At 39.7% G+C, this 22,982-nt stretch overlaps 2 protein-coding genes across 9 annotated transcripts; both read left to right on the plus strand.

Annotated features, from left to right (window-relative positions):
- Nucleotides 1-359: 359 nt before the first annotated feature.
- LOC118242851 (uncharacterized) lies at nt 360-12,508 on the plus strand. Of its 7 annotated transcripts, none has more exons than XR_014118707.1 (5): nt 6,217-6,582; nt 7,120-7,428; nt 7,678-7,953; nt 8,065-8,917; nt 9,589-12,505. XR_014118707.1 is itself a non-coding variant. In XM_081702654.1 (5 exons), the coding sequence occupies exons 1-5, from the start codon at nt 6,519-6,521 to the stop codon at nt 9,768-9,770; spliced, it is 927 nt and encodes a 308-aa protein (XP_081558780.1). In that variant the 5' UTR covers nt 6,226-6,518; the 3' UTR covers nt 9,771-12,504. The 7 variants fall into 7 exon arrangements, 3 of the variants coding, with proteins under 3 accessions (XP_081558781.1, XP_081558780.1, XP_081558782.1); XR_014118708.1 differs by having other exon boundaries at nt 6,221-6,582; nt 7,120-7,268; nt 8,822-8,917; nt 9,589-12,507; XR_014118709.1 differs by having other exon boundaries at nt 6,224-6,582; nt 7,120-7,154; nt 8,822-8,917; nt 9,589-12,507.
- On the plus strand, nt 937-5,469 carry LOC118242843 (uncharacterized). 2 transcript variants are annotated; one of them, XM_081702652.1, is made up of 6 exons: nt 937-1,536; nt 2,074-2,382; nt 2,632-2,907; nt 3,316-3,519; nt 3,951-4,040; nt 5,062-5,469. In XM_081702652.1, exons 1-6 carry the CDS (start codon nt 1,473-1,475, stop codon nt 5,169-5,171), a joined length of 1,053 nt encoding a protein of 350 aa, XP_081558778.1. In that variant the 5' UTR covers nt 937-1,472; the 3' UTR covers nt 5,172-5,469. The 2 variants fall into 2 exon arrangements, with proteins under 2 accessions (XP_081558778.1, XP_081558779.1); XM_081702653.1 differs by having other exon boundaries at nt 2,074-2,108; nt 2,655-2,907.
- Nucleotides 12,509-22,982: the final 10,474 nt, after the last annotated feature.

The following is a 22,982-nucleotide window of genomic DNA, read 5'->3' on the forward strand; positions in this document are numbered from 1 at the left end:
AACACCTATTAAAGTAAAATACGTTATATGTGTGTGTGTATATACGTGTGTGTATGTATGTGTGTATGTATGTATGTATGTATGTATGTATATGTATGGATATATGTGTATATATGTGTGTATGTGATATATATATATATATATATATATATATATATATATATATATATATATATATATATATATATATATATATATATATATATATATATATATATAATGTGTGTGTGTGTGTATATAATATATATATATATATATATATATATATATATATATATATATATATGTATATATATATATATATATATAATATAGAAAGCATGTCTTTTTCTTTTTGTTTTTTTAAGGTCGTCTCAAAATGTGCACTTCTTGTACAGGCCAGCCGTGACATCTGCAGAAGACGAAATCAGTGGCAAAAATAATAATAAACTTGACTGTTGTTCAAAACAATAGGACAACGCACTTGAGAACATCTTGTGACCTCTATTTTTAAGACTGAAGTCAACTCAGATATTTTCTAGAAATTATGCAGAATGAGGACATGATGTAATGTGTTTCCCAGAATGGTCCCACCTTGGTGGAACTTTACTTCCATAATGACTAATGCAAAGTTATTGTTCCTCTCAGCTCTTCTGTAAATTAGTGGGACTGGAAGTTATTCTGGAAGCAGATGTTAATTTGATATGGATTGCTTGATGCGTTCATTTATCTGAAACAATAGTTCTGAATAGAAAGTTTACTATATAGCAAATTAATTACACACCCATTTAGTGAAAGTAGCCTGGGTCAGAACCAGAGAGATGCAGTCGAGGGGAAACACAATCAATGCGGAAACCAGTCCAAAAAAATATAGTGCAAAAACACAGGCAGACAAATCCAACAAGGGGCAGGCATTGAGAGTAACGGAAAAACAACGCTCGCTATGCACAGGTAAACTGGAGGCAATACTCCGCGAAAGCACAGTCTTAGAGTGGCTTATATACATGGGAAATGTATGAGGATTTGATAAACTGTTGATGATTGGATGAGTCGCTCTCCTAGAGACTTCTAGCATGATGGGTATTGTAGTTTGTTCGGGTGTTGGGTAGCATGACAACACAACTTGCAGTTTTGCATGGTGTGATTCAAAAGTGATTTTCTGTACTACACTTTTACTCTTACTCTCCAGGTGCAGGTGCTGCTGTTAGTGACCCCATGCCCTGCACTGTTTGAAAATAATGATACAGCTGAAGTTATTGTTGAGTGGAAAAAGGATGGGGACTCATTATGTAAAAAAAAAATTACAAAGAAAAAGATATTCATTTAGTACTGCAAACATCAGTTGACATGTTCCTGGTCCGCTGACGTGAAGAACAAAGCTGTCGTTTCGTTGTCGTAATTGTGTTGCATGATGTGGTGCGCTAGCGAGCGGTGAGATTAACAGAGCAGTAGACAACCAGGAAAAGGAAAACTCCGAGCCTTGTGAGAGCAGTATGTTCACAGTCCGCTTAGCAGCTTTTCTGCCAGCTTTACTTTTATGTTCTGCTACGGCCTCAGGTAAAAATATTCATTCCTGCTACTGAACTGTCTTCACTGATGTCTCTGTACTCTCTGTCTTGTTCCATATTGTAGTCATACTTGTGAAAGGTTAATGAATAATCAATTTCAACTACACCAACACCTTTAAACATTAAACATCAGATTTTACAGAAGTGGTGAACCTGCCATTTAGTTTGTAATTTATCTGAAAGAAAGGAGATGTTTTGTTTTGCTCCTCTTAACTGAATACAGTTATTGTTTGCAACCAGTGGGATTACACATCTTGTATTTTGTATAAAAGTATAAGGATGTTTCTTCAGGCAACTCTACTCAAGTAGCTTATGTGTATTAAATTTTATGTAAACAAATTAAATGTGTAAAACCATGTAAAACATATGGCTTTAAAGGTTTGACTAGGCTAACGCCAACATTTGTATAGTGTGCCAAGTAAAGGTGTTGCAGAAAATTGTTTATTGAAAGTATTGTTGCAAAAGTCAAAAGACAAAACTCTTCCCACTGTGGTATTTTGTACTGATTCACTCTTTTACTCTCCAGGTGTAGACGCTGTTACAGTGACCCCGGGAGACACTGTCAGTCTACCATGCACTGCACTGTTTGAAAATAAAGATACAGCTGAATTTGTTGTTGAGTGGAAAAAGGATAGGGACTCATTATGTAAAAACAAAATTAGAAAGAATATTACGTTAATTTATTACTGCAATCGTCAGTTCAGTATAAATCCAGAAACGTTTGGGCTGATTATAACAGGTGTTGACAGCAGCAACGCTGGTCTTTATAACTGCACATTGACCAAACTGATACCACCACCATCAGAAGATACATTTTCACTACTTCAGGTTAATGGTGAATATAATCCTCATATCTATGGCCATTCAGTAACTCGCTCTTATTTACATTCATAATTATATAGGCACTATGCTTGCACAGCTGATGAAGGACCTCGGTGTCCGAAACTTCTTGCTTCTCTGGAAACTTTACATACTTCACTACAATTTGAATATACACGTCTCATAAAGGATAAAGGCTTTGTAATGTATGGCCCTGTATGGATACTGGTGTTTACCACTAACTTTCATCGTCTCCACTCTGCAGTTTCACGAGATCTCTCCCTACAGCAGCTGAACAGCAGTGACGTCACATGTGTGGAGTTGCTCTGCACTCTGGAAGGTTTGCGTCCAGAGCAGGTGAACTTCACTTGGAGAAAAGCAGATGAGAAGCTTCCTCACTACCACAACACCAACATGAGCAGCACGCTGAAACTCTGCAAGCCAGACTGGTGGGATGGAGTCACACTGACCTGCCAAGCCAGCTACCCTCACAACTCCACAGTCTACAGAAAAAACATTACACTCACATGCAGAAATACAGGTCAGCCATCTACACAATCACCCCTTCCTGAATAACTGCGCTGTTTTCTGTTTATACATATTTATTTTGTATAAGTTCTCTAATTGATGGTGCATGAATCTTCATGTTCAGGAACGTCACCTCCAGTCATATCTGTCTTCATAACTCTGGGTACTTGCTTGGTCTCACTGGTTTCTGTTTGCATGTAAGGCCTTTGCTTTTCCAAACTGTATGTTTCTCCCCAACCGTCCTGATTTGCAATAATGACTGCAGCTTTTTCCCCATAAACAAGACCAACTGCATGTGAAAACCCATGAAGTAACCACAGAGGCAGAGAACATACCCAGAGTAGGACCATGCTGGGCCCTCAGACATCTACTTCATGAAAGCACACAATCTTTAAGCATCTGTAACCTTTCATCTCTATAGAAGGTTTGCGTCCAGAGCAGGTGAACTTCACTTGGACAAAAACAGATGAGAAGCTTCCTCACTACCACAACACCAACATGAGCAGCATGCTGAAACTCTGCAAGCCAGACTGGTGGGATGGAGTCACACTGACCTGCCAATCCAGCTACCCTCACAACTTCACAGTCTATAGGAAAAACATTACACTCACATGCAGAAATACAGGTCAGCCATCTACACAATCATAGCAATGTATAATATAACACTATACAGTGACGATGGTGGGTAATTGAGAAACATTACAGGACTCTTTAGAGCTATAGATAAAACAGTGTATATGGTCCATGATGGCTTAAAAAAACTACAAAAATGAATAAAAATCTAGATTTAAATCCAGTTAAAACTCTTTTTAAATACAATTCTAGGTTCTTATGCTATGAATTTGAATTATTTGTAATACTAGTGTTAGTGTTAACTTCAAATGCATGAAATGTTGGTTGTTGCCTTTTAATCCTCATGATAAAACTTTAATATAAAAATCTATTTTGTGGTTGTTTGAGGATCATTCGCAATCTATAGGCCCTCTTTTGCATGTTATGTCTTACATTTTGAGCTGGAAACCCATTGGCCCAGCATGTGTCTTTCTGTTTCTCCAGGTCCAGAAAATCTGTCCTGCTGTCCTACTGTCCATGTGTTGTTTTTCATCATTATTGCGTTTATATGGATATTGTCATACGTCTATGCTCGTAAGCATAATTTCTCTCTCTGTTTAGTCAATCATTCTTGTGGATGCTATACAAGTGAAGGTTATTGTTTAATTGGTTGATAACGATTTGAGCATTCTTTTAAACACTGCTAACTGAAAAAAGGATATTACCAAAGTGCTTTCAGGAATCCCCCTTGTTGAACTTTTTAAAACGACTCACCTAGAAACACTAGCTAATGTATATTAGCTAAGAAGGTGGCATAGCAGTTATCAGACTGTGCATTTAGGGACTTTATGTAGTCCATTACAATGATGGGGGTTAAAAAAAAAAACACTGAGCAGAACTGCAGTTTTTTTTCACTTGATTCTTGCCTAATATTGACTTGCTCCTGGGAACACGATTGCCCACAGTTTGTCACAACAAGGGAAGCATTCGGCATTATTTATTTCTAGAAAAGGAAGGCAGATCCCAAGCTAATGAACGAACAATAAAGGTTTAATAGAAAAGCTTCAGTGAATGACCAAACAGGCAGTTGGAGAAGCATAAAACCACTCAAGTATCTTTATTTCAATGAAATAATGGCTTAAGAAGTGACAGTGGCCTTTAAAAAAACAGCCTGAACCACTATAAAAAAAAAAGCATATGTGAAATGTCGAACAAATAGCCTCCATCGGTATCATAACTGAAGTATGTGTAGAGTAGATGCCTTTTGTCACTCTCATCTGCAGTAACTGAGGGTAAGCAGAAGTAACATTGCTTTGAACTTCTCAGAACTCATGCATTTTGCTCAAGTCTGTGTAACTCAGTAAATGTAACTAGTTACTAGCCATCGCCAACCTCTGCAACCCAACAAATCTATCCTGGCTTTAACCTGGGATGGTGCGTATCAGGAGTGCTTCCATGGCATCTGTTTCTCTCTCTGTCTGTATGATGAGAAGGGCAAAAACTGATCCTGGACCAGCACTGAAGCCTGTTTTGCTGGCTGTGACAAGATTTATTTATTTTTGATGCCATTTGTAGAGTGTTTGGTGATTTGAGACGTGTTAACCACATCCTGCAGGTACGGCTGTGAGATCCCGTGTTGCATCCAAGCTACGACCTGCCGGCCTTCAACATGAAAGCAGGAGCGGATCTCAGATGATCACAACTTCTGGGTTAGAGGAAAGATAAGACACATGTATTTTCAGGTTTAGACATTTGTCAGCTTTTTGTCTTTTATTTGCATGCTTTATTTCTTAAACACACCTTACTATTATGGGATTTTAACAACACAGTATTTGTTTGCCTCTTAAACTTAGAACTGTCCATTAGGGGAATCTTGACTAAAATTACAAAGGTGCTTAACAATATAAACTATTTACTCTGTTACACTGTAATCTTCCATGTTTTTCATCATTACTTCTGTATAAAATAGTACAGTGTGTTGAATTATAACATGTAAATGAATAAATGTTTTTTTCTCTGGAAATGTACTTGTTACCTTAATTCTGTTTTAAAAGCAAAATAAAGCAATACACCACATATATGCTACTTCAAGTGATATTAGTGATTGCACATTGCAATCACCTGGGAAACCTTAGCAACAACTTGGTAACACCCTTGTACCAACCACCTGGGATACTAGAGCAACCACCTACCAAGACCATAGCAACCATAGCAGCCAGGGTGGTAAGACCCTGGCAAGCCCATGGGGTACCATAGAAACCACCAGGTAACACCCTAGCAATCACCTGGTGCTCCAGAGCGACATCACAGCAACACCATAGCAACCACGAGAGACTTCATAGCGACCGCCTAACAACTACGTAGGAATCGCTAAAACTGCGCGATAACTGCATTTTCTTCAAGCAATACACCATTCTAGTTTCAACTGCTGCTTGTTTAATTAGTAATTCAAAAAAGGAAACATCTGTGTAAAAGAACGATTTCTGCAGTGTTTCATATCAAATGGTTTGTAATATAAATGAGAAATAAGTGAAAGGAGATGAACTTCTTTAATTAAACGAGCACAGACACAAACACGTGTGTGTTCTGGGTTTGCAGCCTGGTTTGTAAATAACATTTATTCATGGTTTGTTATCATCTAATTGAAGTTACGCAATGCTGTGGTTTTATGTGCTGTTTTCCTTCAAAAGCAGAACCCAAGAAAAGTGGTACAGACAAAACTAGTTTAAGCAGTCTTCCAGATCTGCTTCTCTGTGTGTGTATTTTAAACAATGAAGGGTTCCCAGTGAATGTCCTACTAGAGCCGAATTCTTTCATCACATTGCTGCTTTTTTTCTTACCAAACTAGATATAAACAGTAATGTAGGTCGATTTATTGATCTTTTTTATTTAAAACATTGCATGAGGATGTTGCGGTGACATTGACATGTTCCTGGTCCGCTGACGTGAAGAACAAAGCTGTCGTTTCGTTGTCGTAATTGTGTTGCATGATGTGGTGCGCTAGCGAGCGGTGAGATTAACAGAGCAGTAGACAACCAGGAAAAGGAAAACTCCGAGCCTTGTGAGAGCAGTATGTTCACAGTCCGCTTAGCAGGTTTTCTGCCAGCTTTACTTTTATGTTCTGCTACGGCCTCAGGTAAAAATATTCATTCCTGCTACTGAACTGTCTTCACTGATGTCTCTGTACTCTCTGTCTTGTTCCATATTGTGGTCATACTTGTGAAAGGTTAATGAATAATCAATTTCAACTACACCAACACCTTTAAACATTAAACATCAGATTTTACAGAAGTGGTGAACCTGCCATTTAGTTTGTGATTTATCTGAAAGAAAGGAGATGTTTTGTTTTGCTCCTCTTAACTGAATACAGTTATTGTTTGCAACCAGTGGGATTACACATCTTGTATTTTGTATAAAAGTATAAGGATGTTTCTTCAGGCAACTCTACTCAAGTAGCTTATGTGTATTAAATTTTATGTAAACAAATTAAATGTGTAAAACCATGTAAAACATATGGCTTTAAAGGTTTGACTAGGCTAACGCCAACATTTGTATAGTGTGCCAAGTAAAGGTGTTGCAGAAAATTGTTTATTGAAAGTATTGTTGCAAAAGTCAAAAGACAAAACTCTTCCCACTGTGGTATTTTGTACTGATTCACTCTTTTACTCTCCAGGTGAAGACGCTGTTACAGTGACCCCGGGAGACACTGTCAGTCTACCATGCACTGCACTGTTTGAAAATAACGATACAGCTGAACTTGTTGTTGAGTGGAAAAAGGATAGGGACTCATTATGTAAAAACAAAATTAGAAAGAATAATACGGTAATTTATTACTGCAATCGTCAGTTCAGTATAAATCCAGAAACGTTTGGGCTGATTATAACAGGTGTTAACAGCAGCAACGCTGGTCTTTATAACTGCACATTGACCAAACTGATACCACCACCATCAGAAGATACATTTTCACTACTTCAGGTTAATGGTGAATATAATCCTCATATCTATGGCCATTCAGTAACTCGCTCTTATTTACATTCATAAATATATAGGCACTATGCTTGCACAGCTGATGAAGGACCTCGGTGTCCGAAACTTCTTGCTTCTCTGGAAACTTTACATACTTCACTACAATTTGAATATACATGTCTCATAAAGGATAAAGGCTTTGTAATGTATGGCCCTGTATGGATACTGGTGTTTACCACTAACTTTCATCGTCTCCACTCTGCAGTTTCACCAGGTCTCTTCCTACAGCAGCTGAACAGCAGTGACGTCACATGTGTGGAGTTGTTCTGCACTCTGGACGGTTTGCGTCCAGAGCAGGTGAACTTCACTTGGACAAAAGCAGATGAGAAGCTTCCTCACTACCACAACACCAACATGAGCAGCACGCTGAAACTCTGCAAGCCAGACTGGTGGGATGGAGTCACACTGACCTGCCAAGTCAGCTACTCTCACAACTTCACAGTCTATAGGAAAAACATTACACTCACATGCAGAAATACAGGTCAGCCATCTACACAATCACCCCTTCCTGAATAACTGCGCTGTTTTCTGTTTATACATATTTATTTTGTATAAGTTCTCTAATTGATGGTGCATGAATCTTCATGTTCAGGAACGTCACCTCCAGTCATATCTGTCTTCATAACTCTGGGTACTTGCTTGGTCTCACTGGTTTCTGTTTGCATGTAAGGCCTTTGCTTTTCCAAACTGTATGTTTCTCCCCAACCGTCCTGATTTGCAATAATGACTGCAGCTTTTTCCCCATAAACAAGACCAACTGCATGTGAAAACCCATGAAGTAACCACAGAGGCAGAGAACATACCCAGAGTAGGACCATGCTGGGCCCTCAGACATCTACTTCATGAAAGCACACAATCTTTAAGCATCTGTAACCTTTCATCTCTATAGAAGGTTTACTCAAAGGGGAGCAGTTTAACCCACCTTGAACAAAGAAAGCAGCAGTGTCAGCGCTGAGAGGGAACAGAATTTTTAGTTGTACCAGTAATCCTAGTTTGATGCCTGAGTACCAGAAAAGAAATTTGAACTCATTTGTCATCACAACAGAACAGTGGATGCAGAAAAAAAAACAAAATGCAATGCAGAGAGGTAGTGTAACTTGGGGGAGGAGTTCCTGAGCAAGAACAGCTTTGTGGCATTTAATAAACCACCACATTCAGATGCAGAGAGAGGGTCTCAGTACAGCAGTCTGGCATTTGGTAGTGTTGCCCTAATTCTGTTCTATACACCTTCAGTTTATGCCCACACGGAAACAGAATATACCGGACGTGAATTGCTATGATTACCAGGTTAGGATACCGTAATGAGTACACCAGTGTCCAGTTCATGGCTACGCTTTGTGTGTTGTTAGGAGGCTGCAAGGACTACAGGGTGGTGGTCATCTCTGCCAGTAGTGCATGTTTGGGCCTGCTCCTCATTCTCCTTCTCAGTGTGGCTGTGTATAAAAGTGAGTGTCTAAATGGCTCCTGTACTGGGGCAGTTCAATTTAAGCCATTTGAGTCTGTAGAGGGTATTTGTGACACAGTAAATTACAGATTCACTGGAGATTAAAAATAAATTCAAAGAGGAAACTGACCCCACCCCACCCCCATTGACACCTCACGCTAACATCTTCCTTCCATAGATGTATTTATAGATGTCTGATCTGGTCACAGTGTAACATTTTTAGCTTTCACATCAGCAGTTACTGATAAAATGCATCACATATGACCTCCTTCCCTGCCTCCCTTCCTCCTTCCCCTCTCTCTCTCCCTCCCTCCCACTTCTTTCTCCCTTTCTCTCTCTCCCTCTCTCTCCTCCTTACTTCATGGAGGGAAGGTCAAATGTATCATTTCATATCCACTTTCAAACTTTTCCACTCCTGCTTTATATAATTAATTTTATTTAAAGTAGTAAAAAAAAGTAGTCATGAAATATTCTGAGAATATTTGGATATTTATTAATTTTCTCTTTTAAAGACTCCACTAGATGGCAACAGAGGATTATGCTCAGCTGATTATTCAATTCACCTGCAAATTGTGAGACAACTTTACATGATCTGTGCCTGAACTTTCACTCTAATGTAAATGCCGGGTTTCTCCGTCTGTGTGTCTGCTGTTTGTCCGTGTGAATGAGAAGGTAAGAAGAGAAAAGAGACAAATGAAAACATATTCTTCAATAATAAAATCTACGAGAACTTCAATTTCTTCAGTGCCAGACCTAATGCTGAGCCCCACAATGATTCAAGTGTCAGAACTGCCGGTAGGCCTAACCTACGGAGAGGCCCGTTGACTGGAGAGGAGTGCATCTATGAGAACTAACAATATCTCATGTCTCGCTTTTACAAAACAAGCCTGAGTTACATATATTGTAGTATATAGTGTCAGTGACACTATGAACTCCTCTCTATCTTCAGTGCAAGAAGAATGTGTTTTTAAATGGGCCTAAACTAACTGCTCTATTTCTCTACTGTGGTTGTATCACTTATAAATAAATTACAAAGAATTTGTAAATTTGTGCTTTGCCCTAGTATCTCCACATCCACAGGCAAGAGCTCTTTACAGCTGAGCAGTAACTGTAAAAGCAGACCACAGTGTAGCCTCTCAGAAAGAATTGTGAAGCTGCAGTCTCCAGTCTGGGTTGATGTAGGTATCAGTAATCACATTTGGGTCATTCACAAGAAGCAGAGGAACAACATGAAAAAAATAGCTGTTACTGATTTAACAGCTAACAGTGTTCACAGAAACAAATTATACACTTATTCAACTACTCTGTATACTGATCAGCCGTGGCATTAAAACCACTTAACTAAAATGGCATAGATCCCCCTCATGCCACTGAAACAACTCTGACTCATTGAGGTATAGATACCACAAGACCTCTGAAGGTGTCATGTGGTATTTAGCACCAAGACATAAGCAGCATATGTCCTGCACGTTGCATAGTCAGAAGAATGACAGCATTAAAAAAAAAAACCTTCTACTGATTTAACCATTAATAATGTTTACAGAAACACATATATACTTTTCATGATATATTGCTGAACTATTTTGTATACAAAAAAAGAGTAAAACCTAAAACTGTTGTAATACATTATTTAGTTCAGACTCATCCACTGCAGGACATGTGCTCACCCAGCATTTATCCTGTTGACAAGGAGAGAAGATCACTTCCTTGTAGAGAGGTTTTCTGGTTTAATACAGCTGAACCTTTCACTGCTGGTTCAAGAGTCCAGAGCTGTCAGTAAGGGATTTCCTTTCTCAGACCATATATTTTAACGAGAGCTATGAGGATGTATAGACAGTGTAGCTGAAAATAAATATTTGAGATTTAAGACTTTAAGATTTAAATATACCGGATTGTAGAAACTCTAAAGTATGGAATGGAGATTAGTGACAACAAATATATCTGTCTTTAAATACATAAATATTTATGCTTCAATATATACTTTAGAATGAAACCAGTACACACCCATCAGTGCCTTATCGATAAATTCATTTAGACATTTATTTCATTATTATACAGCACCAGTGTTGTTTATTCCTTGCCGTAGGTGTTTGAAGTGTGAATGTATTTGGAAATGACATTTGCCCAATCTAAATGTTTAGCCTTCTTTGGACTTGCAGCCCTGTGGAAATATGGTGCACATAGCCAAGAAACCTCACAGGACCGGAGGGTTGTCTAATCCTGCTGGGGGGCAGTGCACTTTGTGTGAACCTCCAGAGAGCCCGCGTAAGACGCAGGCTCCGGCGGAGACTTGCAGAGTTAGATGAACATGGATGTGACCACATAAATGAAAAAAAAAGCATGATTTTGATCACTGGTGCAAATTATATCTAACCTTTATTGCAAATATCTTAGACGGTGTCACATCAACTGTGCTACTTTTTGCATGAACACTGTATTCATGAAGTTTTTTCAGTCTGGGTTCCGACCCCATCATGCTACTGAAACAGCATTAATTAGAGTTGGCAATGATCTGCACCTGTCATTTGGCAGTCAGTGTACTGCTATTCTCATGCTCTCAGACCTGACTTAATATTCTCTGCACATTTCCACTTGGTAAGGTAATTTTTAGCATGGTATTAGTTTTCACTGACGTGCTGATTACTTGTAACAGTATGTATGAGGTATGCAAACTGTGCCATTAGTCTAAATAAATCAGAGGAATATGTCAAAGACAACAAATGCTGTATGACAAATAACATTCTGCTTTGAATTCCAGCAAAACTGTGCTTCTATCATGGCAGTGATCACGGCCAAGGCAGTGATAAACAAACATTCTAAATTTGTTCACAATCATGTTGGTTTCTGTTATTTCAAGCACAGCTGTAAAAAGTCCTTGTGTATTCTTTGATTCAGATCTCCCCTTCAGAGTTCTCATTTGCATCATCACAAATCCTCATTCTGTCACTTCACTAATATTTCCAAAATGTGAAATAAACTCTCCTTAAAGGATGCTGAGAAGCTGGTCCATGCTTTCATTACCTCTAGTCTGGACTATTGTAACACTCTTCTGGCTGGACGATCTAATAATTCACTAAACAAGTGCCAGCTGGTTCAAACTGCAGTAGCTAGCGTGCTCACTAGAACCTGAAAATCTAAACATTTTACTCCAATTCACTCATCTCTGCACTGATGTTAACAGTGTTTTGATGGTGATAGATTTTTTTTTATACATGAATAATTAATAAAACACTAAATTGGCTTATGTTGTATTGTTACTGTTTGTTTGTTTGTTTGTTTTTCATGCATTAGTCCCGAAAGGAGTAACTTACGAATGGTGGGTTGTTGAGTGGAAAACAAATGGAGACTCAGGCTGCTTTGCATATCATTTACAAGAGAACAAACTACCAACCATCACTCCAAACCTTGATTCAGTATATGCAGGCATTTTTGTCTGATTATAACAGGTGTTTCCATTGGCGATACTGGTCTTTATAACTGCACAGTGACCAGAATAATATCACGTCTATCAGTTGCTAAATTTTCAATACCTGAGCTTCATGTTACTGTTGATTATAATATTCACACTTTTTTGTGTGATTGTACTTACAATAAAACATAAAAAAAAAAAAATCTCATTAATACTGCTCTTTTAGCTTTGTAGCATATATTTGCCTAAATAAAGGCTGATATTCCTTGCTATTGCTATTTCCCCCTTCTTTATGCTAAACTTCCAGCATGTCTCAGTCTGCAGTGGTTGAACAGCAGTAAGCCCTCCTGCCTGTATAAATGTGAATATTCAGAGTCCAGCGCCTCCTGTCTGTAACGTGGTGGAACTGCTGCTCTACTGCCATCCAACGTCTCAAGTTTTTCCCCTCTTGCTCTCAGGGTTTTTTCTTTGACACTGTTGCCTTACATGTAAATGTAAGTGTTGTGGAAAGCACCATACAAATAAATGTGAATCAGTATTATTTCTGGCACACTTTGGCATTATCCGTGTTACTGCAGTAAATTTAGTTCACTGCAGAGTTCACTAGAAATTGTAACTTTTCCACCATCCCCAGATTGACACCTCATGCTTAAATGTCCTTCTGGATAATTATTTATAATATAATCTAATATTCTCTCTCTCTCTCTCTCTCTCTCTCTCTCTCTCTCTCCCTCCCTCTCCCTCTCTCTCTCTCTCTCTCTCTCTCTCTCTCTCTCTCCCTCTCTCTCTCTCCCTCTCTCTCCCTCTCTCTCCCTCTCTCTCTCCAAACACAAAGCCAAACACTGTTATCTGTCAGAATGATTGCCACCCTCTAGCGCTAACCTCCATCATAAGCAAGTGCCTTGAGAGGCTAGTTAGATAATTCATCTGTACCTCATTTCCTGCCAGTTCCTGACACTTCAGTTTGCTTACAAACAGAAGAGATCCACTGATGATGCCATAGCCCTGACACTGCACTCTGCCCTTTCATTTCCGGAGGAACACATATGTGAGAATGATGTTCGTGGGTTTCAGCTCAGCATTCAACACCCTAGAACCCTCAAAGGTCGAAATGAAGCTACACACGTTAGGTCTGAACAGCACTCTTTGCAGCTGGATCCTGAACTTCCTGTTGGACCGTCATCAGGTGGTAAGGATGACCTCCTCCTGCCTAACTGTCAGTACAGGAGAATGCCAGGGCTGTGTACTCAGTCCTCTGCATATCCACACACAGCTCCAATATCATCATTAAATTTGTTGACACAACAAGAGTAGGCCTGATCTCAACCTATAGAGAGGTCAGATCAACCTCTCACAACCTCTCACTCAACTTCAAGAAGAACAAGGAGATGATTGTGGAATCCAAGAAGCAGGAAAGTGAACAAATGCCCTTTACCTTCATTGGGACTACAGTAGAGAAGGTCATGGAGCACTCACACAGTTCAGGTTTGGCGTGAACCCCCGCATTCTCATGATTTCTTACACATGCACTGTAGAGAGCATCCTGTGACACTGCATCACCACCTGGTGGAGGAACCTGCTCTGCACTGGACTGGAAATCCCTGCAAACGGGGGTGAGGACAGCTCAACACACCACTAGGGTTAAACTCCCATCATTCCTGTACACCAAACTTTGTCTGAAGAAATCTAAGAGGATCATAAGAAACCCCACTCACCTAGGCCGCAGTATGTTCTCGGTGCTGACGTCCAGCAGACGGTTCAGGAGCAACAAACTAGAACCAGTCGGGTCAGGGACGCTTTCTTTCCACAGGTCATCAGACTGCTGAACTGCTAGTAGTACTTCAGGACGGCCTGTAGTCTCACATATCCCCACTCACATGGACAATCCCACCCTCTCCAATGTAACTCCCAATATGATCCCTTTAACCATGTGCTTTATCACAATGTTAAGTTGAATAGCTTGGAGAATAACATATAATATCTAATGATACTACTGCTACTGTCACTCCAATCACTCTGCACTACTCAGGGGTTTTTGCAATGGTGAACAATATGTATCATGACTGCATGATTAGTGCAAGACGTGTGTATGTGTAGACGTGTGTACAAACATGTCTGTACTTTTCTATCCCTTTGTTCTTAGCAATCTGTATATATCCCCCCCACCCCCCACCAGATTTTGAAAATAGTATATTCACAGAGATATTTGTTAATTTCTGCCAATTTAAGTGGTGTGCATTTAAGCTATTTTGCCCACCTAACTGCCATGTAAGTGTGATTTGACAATACAACTCATTTGATTTGATTTGACATATTTACATGATCTGTTCTTAAATTTTCACTCTGATGTTAATGTTATTTCTCTGTATGTCTCTCTGCTGTTTGTGGGAATTATATTGTTAGAAAAGTGGCAAATGGATTCATAATTGTCAATAATAAAATTTATGATAAATTTGATTTCTTTACTGCCAGACAGACAGATGGGTTGGTTGGCTGGATGGTTGGGTGATTGGGTGATTGGTCACTTTATTAATCCCACATGCAAATTCACTGGTTACAGCAACAGCAGCAATAGAGTGCAAGTAACAAATAATAAAATATACTTCGGCAAAAAATACAGTATATAATTATAGAGTAAGTATGGCTGTATATACACAAGTCTTCTGAGTGATGTAAAGTGTGGTTTTGTATTAGCCACAGTGAAGATGAATGATAAATGCAATAAATGGTGCAAACGGTGCAAATCTGCATGTATGAAACCAGAGATGTCCAGCAAAGCATGTATGACCACTAGTGTCCACCACAAGTTATGGTGGCAATTGTCAAGAATGTTATTAGTGCAGTACAGTGAAGAGCAGGCATATCAATGCAACTGATGACAAATAAGCAACAACGTCCTGTACAATTCCTTGCTACAGCAGAGACGAATGAGCTTGTTTCTAGATGTGATTTATTGGTAAGGATGGATGGTAGTTGGTTCTGTCTACAACCACCACAAAACTGTCCAGTGAGCATCAAATTCTCCAGCTCAAATTCTTCCTTCCCAACATATTGCCACAAAGAAGACAGCACTTGCAACAACGGGCTGGTAGAAGATCTACAGCACCTTGTTGCCGACATTAAAGGACCTGAGCTTCATCACTTCATCCCTTTCACAGTGTACGCAGCCTCTGTGTTGACCTTCTGTTCCAGCCTGTTGCTGAGGTGAACACTAAGGCATTCATAGGTGTCATCCAGCTCAACATCCTGTCATATGATATGTATTGGTCTGCTTGTGGTCCTCCTCTTGCTGAAGTCGAACAACTTGATCTTGGTCACAGTGGCGAGTAGATGGTTCTTCCCACATTTCTCTGTAAAGTTGTTTGCCAGATCACTAGACTCCTCTCTCTGCCCATCCCTGATGCTCCAGTTTCAGTAGCATGATGGGGTCGGAACCCAGACTGAAAAAACTTCATGAATACAGTGTTAATGCAAAAAGCAGCACAGTTGATGTGACACCACTTTGTCTAAGATATTTGCAATAAAGGTTAGATATAGTTTGCACCTGTGATCAAAATAAGCAGTCACTATGCTCCTCAACACAAATGAGTTATTCATGCAGTACTATAAGAATGTGTTTTTAACTGGGCCTTAACTAATTGCACCATTTCACTACATTTTTTTTTTGAGCTTGAAAATTTGTGTTTTGCACCAGTATCTCCACATCCACAGGCAAAAGCGCTTTACAGCTGAGCAGTAACTGTAAAAGCAGACCACAGTGTAGCCTCTACGAATGAAGGTGTGAATCTGCAGTCTCCAGTCTGGGTTGATGTAGGTAGCAGTGACCACATTTGGGTCATTTACAAGAAGCAGAGGAACAACATGAAAAAATAGCTGTTACTGATTTAACAGCTAATAATTTTTACAGAAACAAATTATACACTATTATTCAACTACTCTGTATACTGATCAGCCATGGCATTAAAACCACTTAACTAATATAGCGTAGATCCCCCTCAGGCCACTGAAACAGCTCTGACTCATCAAGGTATAGATGCCACAAGACCTCTGAAGGTGTCATGTGGTATCTAGCACTTAAACAATCAGCATAATTCTTGTAAATTGCATAAATCAGACTCGTTTTTCCAGCACATCCCATGTATGTTCAATCAGATTGAGATCTGGGTAATTTGGAGGCCAAGTTAACACCTTGAACCCACAAGATCTGCCATTTTTGACATATTCTGACCCAGTTGTCCATCCATCACAATATCAGTGTGTAAAGACAGTGCGGCTGAAAATAAAACATTTACCACCACTCAAAGTTTTAAAATTATCTTGTTGCTAAGGTATGGAAGGTGAAGAGTGACAAATTAATAACTACATCTCACATTAAATTCATAATTATATGTGCTTCAATATATACTTCAATAAATATACTTCAACCAATACACACACTTCAGTGCCTTACAGATCATCTATCAGATATCTATAACAATATATTGATCGTGTAGCATTTACTGTAGGATTTCATGTTTCTATATTAAATTGGGGCTGGGCTTTATTTTGGTTGGGTTGTCGTGATTGGGTTACATGTTGGCAGTATTGTAAGTGAATAAAATTATTCAAGCACAAAGTACTCAAAATACCTTAATAGCATAAACAAAAGGCCCAGATGGTTAGTAGCCTTTCGCCCACATTAATTCGCACTCGGCAATTCATGCCACAAATATGACCCTGAAGTAAACAGCCATAGACCTGCTCGCTATAATGATCAAATCACAGTGCTTCCAGTATAGACACCTCCTGGTCAGCCAGAGCAACCTAAACGAAGCCCATGCCCTAGTTTTTTTTTTTTTTTTTTTTGGCTTTTGATATATTTTCTATTTTAGTCTGTATGCCTTATTCCAGATGTAATGCTTTGAATATTGCACTGATTTGGTGTAGTGAGTTTATTGATTTTAATCTCTCTTTAGTCCCTAGGATTAAATGGGTTGCTAGGATGGATGGGTTGCAGGCCTGCAGTGGGTTGCTGGAATCTACCGTGGTTGCAACGTGTATGCAATGTGTGTGTGTGTGTGTGGGGGGGGGGGGGGGGGGGGGGTCAGGGGGTTTCCAGTAGTGTGTGTGTGCACGTGATATTTTTAATCCCCCACAGGCAACCACTTTCCAGTGTCCGCTGCTAGAAGACAGTGTATACTAATAGAGTGGTTTTACCACTTTTATATGCTTAAGTATTTGGTGGTTGGCTTAATGCTATAAATATTTTTAAGCTTTGATTGGATATAAGCTATGCAATTCATCTTAAAAGCTCAATGTTTAAATAAAATTTGTAATTTGAAAGGCACATTGCTTCTCTTTTATTCACGAACTAAAAGAGCTTGATGCTTGATGTTTAGAGGAAGCCATCTTTTATCTTCTTGGGTCACAAATTGAATAAGTATTACTATCCCTGACATGAGGATTATTATAACAAATGATGGCTGCTCGTCATCCTCAAATGCTAATTGGGGAAAATATGAACTATGAAATGAGCTATGAAATATGTACATACGTTCTTGACCTCTAATATGTTGGCAGGCCAATTAAAGTTCATAAAAAGTTGTTTTCCATTTGTGTGTCCATGTGAAAAGCAAGAACTGTTAGGCTGCTTTGACTCTAGTATGGGTTTTATCAGTTTGATAGCTCAAACATTTTCAAACCACGTATAAACAAACAACCATGAAATTGCTAAACTCTGAGTTTTTTAATCAGAATTGATGAAGACCGTGTTCTGAAATGTATCTGAAGCACACTGTTATATGTGTCAGCAGATACGTATTCTGACTATTGGCATAATGACTGCTGCAGGTGGCTATATGCCTTAATCCAAATGTAATGTTTTGAATATTTTACTGAATTAGTGTAGCAACTCTACTGATTCGAATCTCTCCCTCTTCTAGATTTAGCTGTAGGGTGGATGGGTTATGGTATTGCAGTAGGAGGCTGTAATCTAGACCTTGTTCTTTTGTACTGGGGTTGCATACTGTGGTTGCCACATGTAGCTCTCTCTTTTAGACACATGTACATGCACATGCACTCATACTCATTCATTAACCTGCATGACGCCGCTTGTCTAAATACACACTGATACCTGTGTTAGTAATACGTCTGCTGAGTAATGTTGTGATGCAACTGTTTTGTGTCACATGAACTGTACTGGACAATGCTAGAAGAAGCGTGCTTATACACCACACATACTGAGTTGCACTTATATATAGACACTTTAGGTCAGGGGTGGACATCAACCTGTGCATTTACATTTATTTTGGGTAGTTGGAATTATTAGGAAGGTTTTTTTAGGTTTCTGTTGCCCTTTTGATGGTTTCTTTTTTTGGACACCATCCATGGACCAGGCCCTTACACTTTCTGCACAGCTTGGTCTGCGGAATGTATATGATGCACTTGTGTGACTTTCCATTTTAGAGGGTGGAAGGAAATGGTGTGAATGATCTGTTTTGTTCTCTCTTTTTGCATCCGTCTCTGCAGTCCATAGCTGTCCTGATTAGTCTTGCCATGGTATAGTGCCCAGCTGTGCTGGAGCCATGAAGGCACCAGACTCTGCTGGATTCTGGTCCTGCAGAACCAGAGCTGGCTACCTCTCCCCTAAGCCCTTAAATTGCCCTTTATTTCAGGGGTTTTCAGTCCCAGTCATTACGAACAACTGCTCTACACGGTTTATTGTGTTCCCTGTTCTAGCACACCTGATGCAATACGGTCAATCATGATGCCCGTCGTGAGATGGATGTGCAAGGCAGAGGGACACTAGGACTGAAGGTGAAACCCCCCTGCTCCGTAAAGGGCTCTGGGCCTAATTAGTCCAATATTTACTAAAACGTTTGTGGTAGCCTAGTCCTGCCACTTCTCAATAACCTAATTCTTGTAGCACTTTGAAACAAATGGCTTTCGAGTAAGTGCTTTCGAGTTTTGAACCAGTGAGGCCCCATCGGTTGTATAGCATAGATAGAATATCAGCCTTACAATAGACAATAGACATGTAAAATTAACCATCACATGTCTCCGTAGTTAGCTTGTAGGTGACGGTTGAAGGAAATCCACGAGCGCAGCTTCAGTCGAAGTCTGCATTCAGTCGGAGTCCGCGCTGATAAAATGGTAAGTGCTAATAATAGGAAGGTGTAAAACGAAGAAACAAAAAAAGTGAATTTTATGTTGTGGGTTTAAATCTTTTTAAAGGTACACTGCCTGGCCAAAAAAAAGGTCACACACACTAAAATTTCTTTGGACCGCCTTTAGCTTTGGTTACGGTGTGCATTCGCTGTGGCGTCATTTCCACAAGCTTCCGCAATGTCACAACATTTATTTCTGTCCAGAGTTGCATTAATTTTTCCCCCAAGAGCTTGTATTGATAATGGGAGATTTGGAACACTGCGCAGTCTTCTCCAGCACATCCCAAAGATTCTCAATGTGGTTCAGATCTGGACTCTGTGGTGGCCAATCCATGTGTGAAAATGATGTCTCATGCTCCCTGAATCACTCTTTTACAATTTGAGCCCGATGAATCCTGGCATTGTCATCTTGGAATATGCCCGTGCCATCAAGGAAGAAAAAATCCTTTGATGGAATAATCTGGTTGTTCAGCATATTCAGGTAATCACCTGACCTCATTCTTTGGGCACATAACGTTGCTGAACCTAGACCTGACCAACTGCAGCAACCCCAGATCATAGCACTGCCCCTACAGGCTTGTACGGTAGGCACTAGGCATGATGGGTGCATCACTTCAGCCACCTCTCTTCTTACCCTGATGCGCCCATCACTCTGGAACAGGGTAAATCTGGACTCATCAGACCACATGACCTTCTTCCATTGCTCCAGAGTCCAATCTTTATGCTCCCTAGCAAATTGAAGCCGTTTTTGCCGGTTAGCCTCACTGACAAGTGGTTTTCTTAAGGCTCCACAGCTGTTTAGGCCCAATCCCTTGAGTTCCTTTCGCGTTGTGTGTGTGGAAATGCTCTTACTTTCACTACATATCCCTGAGTTCTCCTGTTGTGTTTCTACGATTTGATTTCACCACATTTAAGTGATCACCGATCACGATCATTCGAGATTTTTTCTGGACCACATTCCTTCATTGAAGATGATGTTGCCCCACTGTCCTTCCACTTTAATAATGCGTTGGACGGTTCGTAACCTGAATTTAGTAGTTTCAGCACTCTCCTTAGATGCTTTCTCTGCTTGATGCATACCAATAATTTGACCCCTCTGAAACAGATTAACATCTTTTCCACGACCACAGGAAGTGTCTGTTGACATGGTTGTTTAACAAATGAGAAGCTACTCACTGCATCAGTTAGAGTTAAATAACTTGTTGCCAGCTGAAACATACTCACCCATGCAGTAATTATCCAATGGGAGGCTCTTACCTATTTGCTTACTTAAATCCAGGTGGTGACCTTTTTTTTTTTTGGCCGGGCAGTTTATTTTAATAGGAATATTTTATATGTGACATTTAATCTGCTACAACCATATTTGTTTTTGATGAAATACAAAGACAGAAAAATCAGTCATGTGGCTTTTTTTTGTATTTTTTAGTTTAAAAACTTTTTTTTAATTACAGACAAGTTTAAGAAAAATTTCAGTTTTTTCTTTCAGGTAATGCACTTATTTCAAGTTCTGTTATTGTCATATAATATGTTATTGTCATATAATATTGTCATATAATAGCCTAGTACATTTTAAGACCTTAAAAAATTACTTTTGGGGGGTCCAGCTAATACATTAAATATTTGCTATTTATATGATTACCTACAGTATATGAGTCCTATATGAATCATACTTACAACTGTGATACTGTAGCCCCCAGCCACTGAAGATGTGTACTCAAAGCAGCACCCCACCTCCACCTTGCTGGTGTCTGAGTCGAAGTGGAGCTCTGTGCCTGTTACTGATCAAGCCATGGGCCCATCCACCTTTCAGTGTTCTTTACTTTGACCATGTCTATAAGTACTGAACACCTTGTACTTCTGGGCACTCCAGGTAGGTTGCAGTTCTGGTATATGACAGCACTAGTGGATTAGGGGGTTCCTGGTCGCTTCACGTTTGATTTCACTGGACAACAACAAAAATGCTTATGAGTTAATAAGGTTCAATTCTTAATGATTTTAACGTCCTAAACGCAGATATAACCATGAAAATTTGTTATTGGCTCTCATTTTATCGATAACTCCATGGGATCCATAAGAGACATTGTATTAGGTCCAGGTATAAGATGAAAATTTTTAATAATTTAAAATACTGAGAAATATTGCATCATATTGTATCAGATCATGATGATCATACCCAGGATGGTCTATTGCATCACTGTCTGATGCCAGATTACGCAATCGCTGACGGAAGATTACGCAATAGGGAGATATATAAAGCAAGACACCATAGGACGAGCGATTTATTTCTGCTACTTCTTGTGCTAAACGTCATGTTAGATGTAAATTCAGCTGCGTTAGGTTAAATGTAATTCCAGCTGCGTTATAAACACTACTGAAGTGATTCAGATAGTGTCAATCAACACGTATCAATGCCTCATATCTGTATCAATATTGCGGACAATTTTTGTTACATTTGTGGGGAAGTGACTTTTGCAAATCAGAAGAAGGACATTGCTTCAAATGCAAAAGTGAAGAAGGCATATCATCTGTATTTCGGATGCCAGATCGGCGACCAGGACCAGTCCTCGGCCCCACACATATGTTGTCGTACGTGTGCAACACATCTGTCACAGTGGATGAATGGAAAAAGAAAGTTGATGCTCTTTGCCATTCTGATGGTTTGGAGGGAGCCCAGCAATCACATAACTGACTGCTACTTCTGCATGGTGCCTCCTGTTTCTGGAGGCATTACAAAGAAGAAGAAGTGGGCAATAGCGTATCCAAATATACCTTCTGTTATCCGATCTGTTCTGCATGGCGAAGGACTTTCTGTTCCCGAACCTCTGACAGAAGTTTCTAATGATCCTTCAGACGATGACGATGGAGACGAAATGACTCTGGAGTTTCCTGGACCTTCGACGTTGGATGATCATCAGGAAACTGATCATGACTTCAGTCAAGGTGCATCATCTGCGCCACACAGAATAACGCAGGAAGAATTGAACGATCTCGTTCGTGATCTGGAGCTGTCCAAGAGCAAAGCAGAATTACTAGGCTCAAGACTTCAGCAATGGAATCTTCTTCAGGAAAATGTATGGGTGACATTGTATCAAAAGCGGCATCTGCAGTTAGAGCCTTTCTTCAGAAAGGTAGATAAGCTTGTGTTATGCTCTGACGTCAATAGCTTGTTGAATGCCCTTGGAATCCAACATGACCCACAAGAATGGGGATTGTTTATAGATTCTTCAAAAATGAGTCTCAAGGCAGTATTGCTGCATTATGGAAATCGTCTTCCATCTATTCCAGTCGGACACGCTGTGGATATGAAAGGGACATATCATAACATGAAGCAGCTGCTGGATTGTCTTGAATACAGCAAGTATGGCTGGCATATCTGTTCTGACCTTAAGGTAGTCACTCTGTTGATGGGTCTGCAGCTGGGATATACACAGTACTGCTGTGTCCTATGTGAATGGGACAGCAGAGCATGTTCTTTGCACTATGTGAAGAAAGACTGGCCCCTGAGGAAGTCT

Source organism: Electrophorus electricus, chromosome 19 (genome assembly GCF_041902795.1).
Source record: "Electrophorus electricus isolate QZ-2024a chromosome 19, ASM4190279v1, whole genome shotgun sequence".
NCBI classification, from domain to species: domain Eukaryota; kingdom Metazoa; phylum Chordata; class Actinopteri; order Gymnotiformes; family Gymnotidae; genus Electrophorus; species Electrophorus electricus.

Coding starts and splice junctions, on each gene's coding strand:
- LOC118242843 (XM_081702652.1), top strand. CDS start 1,473: ATGTTCACAGTCCGCTTAGCAGCTTTTCTGCCAGCTTTACTTTTATGT. Junction 2,383..2,631: donor TTCACTACTTCAGGTTAATG/GTGAATATAATC, acceptor TCCACTCTGCAG/TTTCACGAGATCTCTCCCTA. Junction 2,908..3,315: donor ACTCACATGCAGAAATACAG/GTCAGCCATCTA, acceptor TCATCTCTATAG/AAGGTTTGCGTCCAGAGCAG.
- LOC118242851 (XM_081702654.1), top strand. CDS start 6,519: ATGTTCACAGTCCGCTTAGCAGGTTTTCTGCCAGCTTTACTTTTATGT. Junction 6,583..7,119: donor ATGTTCTGCTACGGCCTCAG/GTAAAAATATTC, acceptor TTTACTCTCCAG/GTGAAGACGCTGTTACAGTG. Junction 8,918..9,588: donor CAGTGTGGCTGTGTATAAAA/GTGAGTGTCTAA, acceptor GTGAATGAGAAG/GTAAGAAGAGAAAAGAGACA.